At 49.7% G+C, this 14,480-nt stretch overlaps 1 protein-coding gene across 1 annotated transcript in view; it reads right to left on the bottom strand.

The window, feature by feature from the left end:
• Pik3r5 (phosphoinositide-3-kinase regulatory subunit 5) overlaps positions 1 to 14,480 on the bottom strand; it is a 64,691-nt gene that overhangs the window by 9,946 nt on the left and 40,265 nt on the right. Inside the window, exons 2-5 of the mRNA XM_032912530.1 lie at positions 10,166 to 10,281; positions 8,619 to 8,719; positions 7,918 to 7,986; positions 6,787 to 6,925 (exon numbers count right to left, since the gene is read on the bottom strand). Coding sequence (XP_032768421.1) covers positions 6,787 to 6,925; positions 7,918 to 7,986; positions 8,619 to 8,719; positions 10,166 to 10,268 — 412 coding nt within the window. The 5' untranslated portion in view covers positions 10,269 to 10,281. The remainder of the gene's footprint in view (positions 1 to 6,786; positions 6,926 to 7,917; positions 7,987 to 8,618; positions 8,720 to 10,165; positions 10,282 to 14,480) is intronic.

The raw sequence follows: 14,480 nt of genomic DNA, 5'->3' as shown, positions 1-14,480 counted from the left end.
GTGTGTGTGTGTGTGTGTGTGTTCTGTTGCTGGGTAGAATCCAGGGCCTTGAATGTCTAACTATCTTAATGTTGTTTTTATTTTATGTTTTTTTTTCTTTGCATGTGTGTGTATGCTTGTCTGAAGGTTTGTGGCCCCATATGTATGTATGAATGTGCATGCAGTGTATGTGTGTGCTTTGGGGGGGGGTCAGAGGTTGGCAGAAGGTGTTTTTCTCAATCATTCTCCACCTTACAAGGGGAGCCAGGATCTCTTACTTGAACCCCGCGCTAGCTGGCTCTGCCAGTTTCGCCAGCCAGCTTGCCTTGGCACTCCGTGTGTTTTTTCCTTCCAAGCACTGGGATTTAGGGCAGGCTACCACTCCCACCTAGAAGTTACCCGGTATTGGAATCAGAATTCAGGTCTTCATACTTATGTGGTTAAGTGCTTTACCCACTGAGCAACAATCCCTGTGATGCTTTTAAAGCGAGCAGCCCACTCCCCAGGGTTCTTCACCCCTAATTACACACCCCCTAATGTGGGGCAGTTAGAGTGGGGCGGCTTCCTACTGCCTTTGTTGACCTAGGATAGACAGCCAGCCAGTCATACACCAAGCCACGAAGTCTCTGTGCCTGAATATAAGTTCTCAAAATGCTAGGCTACGGACTACCCAGCCCACTGCATTCCACTGCAAGGTTTTGCCCTGGCCCCAAGCCCAACTGCCCAGCCTTGTGCACCTTCTTGTATATGTGTCTTTTGACTCTGGGATGGTGTTGGCAATCGCAGTCTCTGTAGTTACTCTTATCCTGCGGCGTTCACCATGAGGACTACCCTCTGTCACGTTTCCTTCTTATGTCTGTGGGTGTTTCCGTCCCCTCACCTTGGGCTGTGGTGCCGTTAGAGTGGAGGCCGCTTCCGATGTTCTTTCTGTACTGTCTGCTTAACTTGGCAGCACCAGGAGGGGGATATTTGGGGAGGCACTGATACATCCTGACACACACTGACCCAGAGGAAGCTGTGTTTTGAGCTAATGGCCTGTCTGAACAGTCAAGACGCCCACAATTCCAAGTAGAAGTACAACCATTTGATAAAAGAGTCAACCCTTGGTGTCCTTTGACCTCTCTTGGTGACGGCCTCCACTACTTATCATGAGGTTTATGGGGTTTATGAGGTTTATTGGTGGCCTAGGTCCTGAGCTGGAAACATTCTAGAGCTGCCTGTGGGGTCTCCCAGATAGAGGGGTCACCTGTCTTGGTAGCAATAAGGCATCAAGTAAATGGAAGACTTTTGGAATTAAGTAGACATGGGTTTACTGCCTAACTCCTGTTTCATTATCTAAACAATGAGCACGCCTGTTACTACACCAAGAACTCTTCTGAGACTACATGGGACCTGCGCTTACCACGTTGAACGTACCGTGAGCACACAATAATGACACCTGCACCATTATCAACACTGGAAGTCCTGCTTTGATGGAGAGACTCAGAGGTTAAGTGACCTGTCCAAGGTCATTAGCTGGTACGTGCCAAAATCGAGGTCCTTGTCACACAAGGCCCCGGTTCCTTCTCCCACACTTGACCGTATTGCTTGGGCAGGGGAAGTGAATTTCTCACTTATGTGTATGTTGGGGGTGTTGCGTCACTTCCTCACCCTGTAGGATGGTATGTGGCCCGCCGAGACACAATCCTTGATGTTTGTGTGCTTTCAAAATTGCTGAATGCCTCACATGTAAAGTGCCCGTGTCACCAACCAGGATTCCAGATCAGTCAAGCAGGCAAGTCTGATATTCCGTAGCACCGTGTGAGCACAGAGTCAACATTCAATAAACACACAGCCTGAAGCCCAATGGGCTGCGCTGCGGGGGGGGGGGCGTTGACGCCATTGGGGGTGGAGTCAGGAAAAAGGGGAAGGCCCTATTTTGATAACCAGCTCACTTCCTCCATACTGAAGGAGACTACCAGCTGTTGTCTTGATAGCTGTTGTCTCTGAAACTTTACTGGGGGAGGGCCCAGATCCCCAGGTCCCTTGTCATCTCTCTTTTACTTTGACAGGACCAATCTCTGAAGGTATCATCATCCCAATGCTTACTGCCTCCTGCAAGATCAAAGTTAACAGAATCGGCATCCTTCTTCCCAGACTGCCCCGAGAGAGAGGCAGCACTGTGTTCCCATTGTTCAGATGGGGAAACTGAGGCTTATCTATGTTCCATGTCCTATCAAAGGGCCTCCCAGCCAATGAGGATCAGACTCTGCACCATTATCAACAACTAAGTGTAGTACTACCAAGAGAACCACAGAGCTATTTGGCGCTCCTTCAGTGGCTCAAGTTGCTTCCCCTGGTGAGGATCATTACAGAAGGCAGGGGTCATGCAGAAGTAAGTTCCATCAAAATTCACACAAAGACATTCGCCAATAAGCCTAGCTCCTGGTCATGTAGAAGGAGGTAACTTTATCTAACCCACTCCTTGCTGAGGACTAGGGCTTGGCTTCTGTGAAATCACAGGTTACCTATGGAGTGAGAAAAGTCACAAGTGTCTTTGTTGTTGCCGTTGTCTCTCCATAGAAGTGGTCACGCCCAGAGTTCTGGCCCCATCAGAAGTGTCTAAATGATGAGAGTTCAGTTTGCATCTGATGTCCTCGGTTTGAATCTTATTCTAGCTTAGGTGAGAAATTTACATCCATTTCTTCCGCCTCTTTTTTTAAGCAGCTCTGGTTATCCTAGAACTCACTATGTTGACCAGGCTGGCCTTAAACTTACAGTGATCCACCTGCTTCTGCTTCCCAAGCGCTGGGGTCAAAGGCATGCACCGCCATGCCTAAGTACTTCCCTGCCTCTCTTGAAGCCAGCTCTACTACCTGGCCGCTGGCTCAGTAATGAATGAGCTCTAACTTCAACGCAGGCCAGTGTGGAGCTGTGGGAGCTACTGAGCTACTTGGAAGTGATTCTCTGGCACCGGGAGAGGTCATGGTTTCCTATTTCAGTTCTGCTTACCCTCAGAGAGGGATAAGCAGCTCTGTGAGTGCTTCCTGTCTGTCCCCGGCATCTGACTTCCCCCAGGCCCTTAGTGTGTGGATCTGAGACCTCTCACAGTCTAAGAAGCCAATACCGGTCCATGAAAGAGACGGACCTTACACTGAGGAGTGGATGGATCAACTGATCGACTAGAGAAGTAAGACATGGATCCTTGCAAAGGAATTCACAAGCAAAATTTCTGTCCTGAACTTTTTAGTGCTCCTGTGTTGGGGTATAGAATGCAATGCTTCTCTCAGCTTCTGTTTACTGTATACGATAGCAGTCAAACGCTGCTGATGCTAAACAGAACCTAGAGTAAGTAAACGTCACAATGGAAAAGCAAAAGGATGACCATGTATAATGTATGGGGAGTTCACTCAACTAACTAATCCACACCACTGATCTAAGTGCTGCTTTTTAAAAAAGATTTATTTATTTATTTTATGTATGTGAGTCTTCAGACACACCAGGAGACAGTACTGGATTCCATGACAGATGGTTGTGAGCCACCATGTGGTTGCTAGGAATCGAACTCAGGACCTCTGGAAGAGCAGTCAGTGCTCTTAACCGCTGAGCCATCTCTCCAGCCCTGCTTTTTAAATGTCATTTTAAGAGATTCTATATATATATATTTTATGATGTGCATACATGGTGTACAGTGTGGGGGGGGCGGTGCGTATGTGAGTGCAGGTGCTCCAGATGGCCAGAAGAGGGCGACAGATTCCATGGAATTGGAGCTAAGGTGACTGTGAGCTGTCCCAAGTGAGTGCTGGGAACTAAATTCAGATCCTCTGTGGGAGCAGTATTTGCTCTTAATTGTGGAGCCATTTCTCCAGCCTCTGTCTTAGAAAACTGAATAGCATCCTACCAAGTGACTGCTACCATCCGCTGAACTATGGTCATTAATCAGGGTTCTGCATTGGTTAATGATTAGGAAGCACACACTTGAGGAACATCCTCTGCTAAATCTTTGCACAGCCATGGTTAGTCTTCTGTATTGAGTTTCAAGAATAGAACAGTGGTTAGAAGAGAAGCCAGCCCCCTTCTCTTTCCCATCAGTACTGGTATTTTCCGTCTTTTTAAAGTCAGTCGATTTGAAAAGGAAGAATGTATTTCCCTCTAATTCTACATCTGCTTCACTCCTAGAGGGCATGGTTCAGGCACTCAGGGTTCTTTCTGAAGCACGTGAATCATGTCCTCATTTATATTTTCACTGGTGTGTCTGACAATTTCTTGTTTTGTTTTTGTTTTTTCGGAGCTGAGAACTGAACCCAGGGCCTTGCGCTTGCTAGGCAAGCGCTTTACCCCTGAGCTAAATCCCCAACCCCTGTCTGACAAACTGTCTCAACACACACACACACACACACACACACACACACACACACACACACACACACACACACACACACAGAAGAGAATCAGTTCTACACTTCCAGATCCTCACAGCTCTCGTGGCTTTATCTTAGGAATATGCTTGACCACTCTTCTGCATTTCTGCAGCCCAGACTCATACACCCTAGTTTTTCTTCCACTATTTTTGTTCTCTTGTTTTCCATGCTTAAATCTTTTACTTATCTGCAAGTTATTTTATGTTTAAGATGGGACTTCGTTTAATTTTTTTTTTTTTTTTTGAGACACAGTCTCTCCATGTATCCCTGGCTGGCCTGGAACTCATTAATGTAGACCCTCTGTACTGAACTCACAGAGGTCCACTGCTTCCACCTCCAGAGTGCAGAGGTCAAAGGTGGGCACGGCCAATGCTCTACTGGATTATATATTTTAAGGTTGAATTTTAACTCACTTCTGAAATGATCGGCGGAGTCATCCTGATACTGCTTATTAAGTGACTGGGCATTTTTATTACTGGCTTGAGGATGCCTCTTTACTATATCATAGCTTTTACGTATTTAGTTTGTTTCTAGATGTTGCCTTCGGTTCTGTAGATCTATTTCCACACCAACAGGTCCTGAGTTAATAACTTTAGCATTACGAAAGACCTAGTGGTGCAAATGCTTTCTTCTCGGTCTTCTCTAAGAACACATAAATAAACACATAGCAAATGAATGATTAAATGCTTCTGCAGTCTATTGATAATTTCAAATAGGCTTTAGTTGTTCCATTTTAGATGATCTTGGTACTTTGATTTGGTTACATCATTTCCATGATACCTGATGTTATTATGATATTGGTTCGATCCCACAATGCATCTCTCCAATTACTAGCCCTTTGGTTAGTGCTGACTTCTCTGTGTAGGTTACTCACTCACATTTCTTATTTTAGATTTTTGTCTCTGTTGTATCCCCCGTCCTTCTATGCCTCCCTCCTTCCCTCTCTGTTCCTATCTCTTCGCTTCTCCCCCCTCCTTCCCTCTCTGTCGCCTTCTCTTTCTTCTTGAAGCGGGATCTCACTCTGTAGCTCAGGCTGGCTCTCAGACTGTCACAATGCTCCTCTGACCTCTGCCTCCAGAGTCCTGGATGTTTCCTCCTAGGTGGGGCTGGTAAACTGGGAAGTTGAATCTGCCCTTTCAGGCTCTGAGTTACTCATCCACGTGATTCTCTCACACTTAGATAAGCAATTGGGTGTTATAAAATTAAAATGCTGTCCCCTCCAGATGAGGAAATATCCTTTGCATAGGCAAAATACATATAAGGAAAACCAGAGCGGCGCTCACGCTCACGTGTAATGGAAATGCTTGTGGCAGTTCCCTTGGGCTGTTGCCATATTAAAAAATACTTCTGTAGCAATAGTTTTCATATACTGAGGGGTTTTGAATATCAGAGAGTGTTGACGCTAAGCAAATGCTTCAGAGGAATCTATCAAGACGACTTCCCTGAAATCGAACCGTGGTGAATTACTCTGTTCTGGGGAGCCTCTCAGCGAATCAGACCCGGTTGTTCTTCCTCTTGCTGTGGCATGGCTTCCTTATGGTTCTCATTTAAAAACCTTTTACACCATTTGCCTCCGTAGGAAAGGGTGCACGCTGCCAAACCTGATGACCCGAATTTGATCCCCAGAACTGGTGCCAGGCTGCCCTCTGACCTCCACATGCATAACCAGGCACGCATGTGCACCGCCACCCCTACACAAAGTAGCAAGCGTGCTTTAAAACGGCAGTCACCATTTCTCAAGAACTCTTGCTTTTCAGATGCTAAGTATGAAAGCACCTGGAAACACGAAGTCTTTGCCCACACTTGTCAGGACAGCCATCAGCCCCTCCATTCTCAGCAGCAGGCGCTATCCCTAGGAAAGCCGCTCCTACAACTGCAGGGCAAAGAGGACTAATCTCATCATCATCCTGGGGGAGACTTCCCTGAGTGGCCACACAGGCCTGGTAACCCCCAGGCTAATCAGACCTTCTCAACCTTCCTAACACTCTGACCCTTTAATACAGCTCCTCATGTCCTGGCGACCCCCACCATAAAATCATTTTCCTTGCTATTCCATGACTGTAATTTTGCTATTGTTATGAATCATAATGTAAATATTTTTCCGAGAGGGAGGTTTGCCAAAGGGGTCGAGACCCACAGGCTGAGAACTGCTGCCCTAGCTAATCAGTATAGAGGTCCAGGCCTGTGCTAGCTTCCCCGAACAATTCCTCCTTTAATAACTTCCCATACGGACTGCTTTAACGTGTGTGAGCGCAACCGTCTGATGCTGGTGAAGCGCGAGGTAAAGAGGGCACTCCTCGTTCCTCACCACGGCGTGGGCAAGGATGAAGTGGGCCATATGTGAAGAACTGTTTCTAGAAGGGCTAGCTATGCTAGTCATGTGATCCCTGGCCCCCTTGGTACTCACCTGGGGCCTTGAGCTCAGCATCGATGAAGGTGAGCATCTCTCGGCAGATGCTGCAGTAGGGAGCCGGCCAGGTCAGGAAGCAGTGGTAGGTGCTGGCTGCCTTCAGCAGGAGGTCTGAGTCTGGTGGGAAGTGTGGAGTCTAGAGTGGAAGAGGGACGGTAAGAAGTGTGCAGGTATCCGGGTGGTGGTGCAGGCCTTTAATCCCAGCACTTGGGAGGAAGAGGCAGGCAGATCTCTGTGAGTTCAAGGCCAGCCTGGTCTACAGGGTGAGTTCCAGGATATATGTATAGTATAGAAACCCTATCTTGAAAAAAGGAAAAGACAAAAAGGTGAACAGGTGAGGAAGGGTTCATTTGTATTCCCAAGGCAGCTTCTGCTCTCTTTCTGGAATATCCCACAAAGGACACACACTTCCGGGGAGCAGTACGCCCTAGGACAAAATGAGGGAAAACTAAACTATGGACAGACAAGATGGTGTCCAGAGCTTCTCTGTGGCAATGGGCCTTGTTTTCTTCAAATAGGGTCTCACGTGGCCCAGGCTGGCCTTGAGCTCGGCACCACCTCTCAAGTACTGAGGATTGAACCTGGGGCTTCACACTTGCCAGGTAAGTGCCCTCCCCACTGAGCCACACACTCAGCCCGTAAACCACGGGTTTTTCCAACACTTGAGGAAGTCTCTCTGAAAAGCTGTCAGCTCGGGAGGTCATTGTAAATGGTGCAGTGGCTTCCACCCCTTTTGAGGAACCACGTTCCATGCAAATGCTATTCATATGTAAATATCCTCCTGAATGGCAAATATTTGTATTCTTTGGGTGGACTGGGTTCAATGCACCAGCAATCATTTGGTTGGGCAGACTGGTGAAAGCCGGGGATAATCTCAGACCCCTAGGATGAAAGGTGAGCTGGACAAGAAAGTCTCTCAACGTAAATTCTCATGACCACTCTAGGACACGGTTCCTTCATGGAAGCCAAGAGGCAACCATCTATATTGACCAGAGGAATCAGAAGGTCTCAACCCATCTCGAGTGTCATGGCTCCCAAGTTTCTGTTTATCCTCAGAGAGGTGAGGCCTGTGCCCAGGTAGAGCCCACTCTTCCCTCTGTCCTCAGCTCCCCGCCCGGCTGTACTTACGCAGAGGACAGTGGAATAGAAGAGCAGAGCCAGCGGGGCGAGGAGGTCATAGGTGCCCTTCTCTTGGACCTGTGGAGATGACAGGTCAAGGTCTATCGGCCACTGCCAACTTCTCTTGGACCTGTGGATTAATTCAGATGACAGGCTCCATGGCAGTGGGTCCTTTACATGTGAGCTTGGGAGCTAAGCAAGGTCTTGATCGGCCACTGTACAAAATTGATGGATGGTGTAATGTGACCCTGCAGCCCTTCTGCCCACCTTCACAGCTCAAAAAGCAAGCTAACAAGGGATTCCTCCGGAAACAGCTTGAGTCGTCTCTTCAGTCTTCAGTCATAAAAGCCTGCACGCTGAGCTGTCAGAGGAGGCCTCCGCTTCCCTTCCCAATCAGTTTTCTCTTCCTTGTCTCTGTTGCTGTGGATCCTTCTGAGGAAAGGAACTCAGTGAAGCTCCCTCCCTGCCTCTGCTTCCCTCCTTCTAGTCCATACCCTGACTTACGAACATCACCTATCCTAAGCTGTAGTTTGAACTCAGGTCTACACAGCACGTGCTACATGTTTACACAGGACAGGACACTCAGTGCACAAGCATAGCCGATGGGTCCCCAGGGTTGGACAAGCTCTCTGGGGGGTCCGAGAGCCTCGGAGCTGACCTAAGTCTTGACTCTACAAGGTCAAGGCTATCAGCCTCTGGCTCCCCCTCACCTCTTGGGTCTTCTGCAGGATCTGTTCCAGGAGGATGAGGAAGTGGCCCGGGTCCCTGCTGACCAGCTCCTGTAGGCTCCAGCAGTTCAGACACAGCCCGGCTAGACAGGGGGCAAGTTAGGCCAGTGGTTAGCTTCACTCTCCCTGGCTAGCCATAGGTAGAGCTGTAAAGACGGGGGTTTATTCCAGAACCCTGCTATGGAAGAGTATACCTGAATATTCCTTTCTAAATAGAGTCTTGGAGAAATGGCTTCAATTGAGGTCCCCAAGCTCCATCAGGACATGTGAAGCCAGACCTGGTGGCACAGGTCTGTAAACCCAGGATTTGGGAAGATGAGGCAGTTAGATCATGGGTTCAGGGGTACCATCGGTAGTTCAAGGCTAGCCTGGGCTATATAGTGAAATACAGTGAGCAGCAATACAATGATGATAGCAAAAAAGTCCACAGGACATCTTAACCCTGGGTCTGAGGTCACTCCTTAGCCACTGGAGTTGTTGATCGAAGCTGGATCCCTTAGAGGCCAAAGACCGTGCTGAGACTCTGCCCCTGCATCTCCGGGTGCAGCGGTGGTCCCGACAGTTGTCCCTGCCCATCTTTCCTATAGTGGGTGCCAATTCCTGCCAGATGCAAGGAAGTCGAGCCAAGGGTAAAAATTGCTACAAGACAAGCGCTCCACCCCAGACCCAAGAGTCAAGTCCAGACAGTCATGAGGCTCCCAAGACTGCTTGGCAGAGGAGCCCAGGAAGGGAGGGGAAGCTCGACTCACTGAGTTGAAAAGCTCTGAGTCCTTGTCACTGGGACTTTCTTAACGTGCTGGTTCCTGATTTCCCTGAAATCAGCAAGGGCAAACCCCTAAAAATTAAAGAGGTGACCACAGGGACGGGGCTGCATGTGTGGGGTAGGGAGTAAGCACAGGGGGGGGTGGAAGAGGACACGGCCTTCATGCAGCTGGGGGTCCATGCTTCTGTGGGTGTGTGAGTGCTTTTCAAAACCCTGGACGTGTATCCATGTGCCTATAGATTTTTGTCTAGCGTGCGTGAAACATTAGAGTCAACATTTTAGTACTGCAAGAAAAAGGGAAAAAGAAACCCAACAACAGAGAAAAGCGGCAGTGCAGACACCAGTTATTTCCTTATTTCTTATTTAACGATGCTTGGGACCAACACTATGTAAACTTTAGCTGTACCAAAACCTGGGAAGGGAGGAAGAAGGAAAACCTTTCTTCACGGACCATTTCTCTGTGCCACTGTAGTGCTAGGCCTTCACACATTCTCCATGTTCCCAGCTTCCAGCCGATCTCACTCCCCTTATCCACTGGGATCTCACAAGGACAAGTGGACTGTACAAGGCCGTATACTCGGTGAGAGTCTTAGTCCAAATCTAATTCCAAAGGACAGAGAAAGCTGTCCACAGAGGCGATATCTGAGCTGAGACCTGCATAACAAGGGGCGGGTTTCCAGGGAAGAGATCCAGGAAGCGAGCCCAGAGGTCCCGGAAGAAACCTTCACCTGAGGTTCTGGACGGTCTCCCAGTTCCCTAGACCTACCTGACCAGGGAGCAGAACGGCGTCCGAGGCTCAGTCCATGCAAGCATCTCTCCAGAGCGTGCTGGATGCGGTCCTCTGTGCACGTTGTGGCTGCTGGCTGCATCCTGAGTCATTGCCTGCATGGGGAGACACTGGTCAGCTTGCTGGGCTCCCTTCCTGGAGAACACTAGGCTAGGGGAGGCCTCAACCCAGCAGGACCATTAGTAAAACTGGCAGATACTGGCAGCCCACTTGGGTTCTGTGGTGTCTACAGGGGAGGGAGCAGCTTCCAGAAGGTTCATCCGTGTGGCAGGAGAGTGCACTCATGGGGAAGAAAAGCACGAAGGGGGAGGAAAAGAGAGTTCCAGGATGGGAACAGAGTGGGAAATGGGACACGCCCACTCACCAGGCACTAGGGACTGTTGCCAATTGCCCAGGAAATGCCCAGGGATGTCCAGAGAATGGCCAGGCCTCAGACATCTGGGCAAGGGACCTCCAGGGGGAATCAAAACCACACAGGAAGTTTTCTTGTGAATTTCCAGACCTGTATCTCCTAGTCCTACAGGGGTGAGGCTGCAAGATCTTCCTCCACATGCTAGACACCCCAACACCACTGCTAGGGCCAGAACAAGCACAGGGGTCTCTTCTTACACATTGCCTCACCCCTATCCCATACACCCTCAGCTCAGATGCCCAGGTCCTTTCCGCCTTGAACGTTTTGCAGTTTATTCAGCGCCCTTTTACATTTTCCTGAGGTCCAGCTGGCCCAACTAAAGGGCCACAAGGAGGGGACTTCAGGAGCGGTTTTGACACCAGGTGGGAAACTGAGGGTCTCCAATAAGACTCTCATGTCTTGGTTCTGGGGAGGGCTCTTTGGGTCCTTTGGAAGCTGTGGCAGGCTGCGTGGCACAGTGATTAAGCCAGGTTGTGGCCTCCAGCAGAGCGAGATCCAAACTGGACTCTGAGCTTCCCCCAAACCTCAGTTTGCTCATCTATGAAACGGAGATGGTGACGGGGCAGAGGTCAGGAGGCTGCGGGGAGGACACAAGGCCCCAGCTGAGCATCCACTGTGCGATCTATACCACACAGCTACCTGCCACACTCGCCTGGCCTCGGGGATTTATCTCACTGCAGATACTGTCCCTGGGCTTGCCAGGCCGGGTCATCCGGGAAACAGCAAGTGCCGGAACAGCCCTGTGGATCTGAGGACCAACTAGGAAACCAGAAGAGGAAGCAGAACCCCCAAACTGAGCCATGCAAACGACATGCAAATGGGGATAAACTCCCCAACCCAGATCCAGAGGCCCAGACCTCAGAGACTTAACCTAAGCAAATCCCCCTGCCTCCCCATCTGGGGGGAGCACAAGCACCCCTGAAAAGTAAGCTCTTTGTGAGCGGTCCCACCGGTGCCCCTGGAGACTGATGCATCATGAAACTGGGATGGCACAGCAGCACCCGTGAGCCATGGCGTCTTTGCATTTCCTGACCACCTACTATGTGCCAGGACCAGAGCAGGCATGAGTTCCTGGGCGGAGACCTTGACTCCAACAACCATACAAAGGTGACTCCCCCCACCCCAGTAGATGACATATGCTACAAAGAGTGGACGGTGCAGGAAGAGGGCCAGCTGGCCAGCCCACACAGTAGGTTGTTTAGGGTCTCCAAAGAGGGGATACTTAACCTAGGGTTAAGTGAGGGGAAGAGTATTCCAGAAAGAGGAGATAGTATTGCCAAGGTCTGGGCATAGAAATGAGCTTGTCAAGGACCTAGACCCTGGAGCAGGGTGTCAGGACCCTGGGCTTGCCTGGAACACAGCCTGACCCGGTGATCTGAGTTAAGAAGTTCCACTATTCATGATCAAGCCCCTTCAAACTACATAGAATCCACTGCCCCCGGACAGATAAGGCAATTTCCTGAGCTTGGCTCCTTTTTCATCCTGGGCTGTGCTGCTACCAGTGAGGCTGAATGACCACGGGTTTAACACATGTGATGAGCGGCTGATCTGAGTGACAGTCCAAACACTAGCCCTGTACATCATGTTTGTCAGCCCGGAGCTGACAGGATAGCACCTGCTCCAGGACAGCACCTTCCGCTGGAACAGAAGACACCTTCATACAGACAATTTTAGAGACCCAACCTAGCCTTTGTCTTCATAGCTGCTCCCCCATCAATCCTAAGCCAAGTTCTTGAGGAAGATAGGAAGTCACCTCAGGTGGTCCTTTATGGGGTAAGTGGACCATGCCACCAGACAGAAGACCTGGTAAGGTTGAAACAGGTTCAAAAGTCCCCAGAATTCTCATAATTGAGAAAGGCAGGTGTTGGAACTGGCCCCCAACCAGGGTCTACCTGTCCTGGAACACATAACCATGACATCCTATTAGAGGACCACGACAACTGGTTATGTAGCATAAACACCTAAAGTTCTCATTATAATGAGGTGTCTAGATACACCCCTGAGTATTTAGCCAATGAGCTTCCCTTCCTGAGCATTCCCTCCCACAGAAGGTATTAAATGCCTGCTTCACCCCGAGTAAGATGTGTGCATCCACATCCAGTATGAATAAAGCAATTTGGACAAGCAGGGCCCATCTCCTTCATCAGGGATCCCCGCAGAGGAGGGGATGAGGGGGAAGGCCATCGTTGGAAAGAGCCATGTCTAAACCTCCCAGAGAAGGCCTTCTTTTTCAGCCCCTCTGTACTATTGACACACTCACTTGGAGCCAAACTAGATTCTACACTGTCCCCAGCTCAGCTGTCCCCATTCTGAGTGGTGCACGAGATCATTCTCAACTCCCCTCAACCCCAGCCCCCACCCCCACCCTCACCCCGGCCTGTGTCTGGGTGCACAGGAGATTGAGAACCACCGTATCCACCCCAGCCCCCACTGTTCCTCACCAGGAAGGATACAGGCTGGGACTCCCTACCATAGGCTGCATTCTGCCTTCCCAGAGTGGAGCGGCAAGCTTCCCTGAGTGCTCTGACATCCCAGTGGCAAGGCAGACACGCAGCCTGCTGCCCAACAGTCCTTTAGTTTCCACAAGAGGAATATGGAAGCTGGCGGGGATATGGAGCCTGCTCTGGGCCACCAGGAGCCCAGTAGGACTACAGGGAAGTCACACGCATACTGGGGAGCAAGCAGGACTTTCCCTTCTCCCTAGCTGTGGCTGAACCCCAACCCCAAGTTTAGAGTGCTGAATGCCCTACATTCTAAAGTTGTCTGGAAGGTGGCTCAGCAGTTAAGAGCACTTGCTGCTCTTGCAGAGGACCAAATTCCAGTTCCTGGCACCCACACCAAACAGCTCACAAACACCTGCCACCCCAGCTCCAGGGGATCCAACACTTCTGGTCTCTACGGGCATCTGCATTCACAAAAACATACTTATACATAGACATGTAATGTATAATTAAATACATGTTTAAAGTTCCATAAGGCACTTGGACAGTGCCCACAATGATCTTGGTGCTGTTTGCATGGACCTGGAACAGCACGGTGTGGACTCATCACCGTAAGACTGCAAAGGGGAAAAGGGTCATTGACCATTCTGGAAGGTGCCCTCTAAAGGCAAGGGCTTGAGAGATCTGAAGAGAGTGCCTGAGGATATGAGTCTCCTACCCAGGTGAGGCACCACCAAGTCACACAAACTCATCAGGAACATTGGCAGAAGGACAGCTCACAAGTCCACTGTGTGGGTAGCAGGACACTAGGAAGACAGCTGGACTTGAGTCGTTTTGTTAATCTACCTGAGTGGGTCACCATCAAGGGTGGGAAAACCCAGCAGTAAGAGGCAGGAGGCTAGACCACCTCTGTGGGACTGTAGTGGGACAGGAGAAGAAGATGGGCAATTAGTGTCACGGAGGAGTAGAATACTTTGCCTGAGTTCACACAGCTAAGAGGTAGTGCCTTAGTTTGGGTTTTACTGCTGTGAACAGACACCAAGACCAAGGCAACTCTTCTAAGGATAACATTTAATTGGGGCTGGCTTACAGGTTCAGAGGTTCATTCAGTCCATTATCATCAAGGCAGGAGCATGGCAGCATCTAGGCAGGCATGGTGCAGGAGGAGCTGAAGGTTCTACATCTTCATCTGAAGGCTGCTAGCAGAATACTGGCTACTCGGCAGCTAGCATGAGGGCCACAAAGCCCATGCCCACAGTGACACGCCTACTCCAACAGGGCCACACCCTCTAGTAGTGCCACTCCCTGGGCAGAGCATATACACACAATCACAAATAGCAAAGCCAGAATGCAAACTCAGGGAGTCAGGGTTCTTAACTCTGCATACATTTTCCCTCAGCAAATCAGATGCAGCTAGAAAGGAAAGAGATGGCTCAGTGGT

Source organism: Rattus rattus, chromosome 9, assembly GCF_011064425.1.
Source record: "Rattus rattus isolate New Zealand chromosome 9, Rrattus_CSIRO_v1, whole genome shotgun sequence".
In the NCBI taxonomy this organism is placed as follows: Eukaryota; Metazoa; Chordata; class Mammalia; order Rodentia; family Muridae; genus Rattus; species Rattus rattus.
Note: the sequence above shows the minus strand (reverse complement) of the source record. Positions and strands in the feature narration are given on the sequence as shown.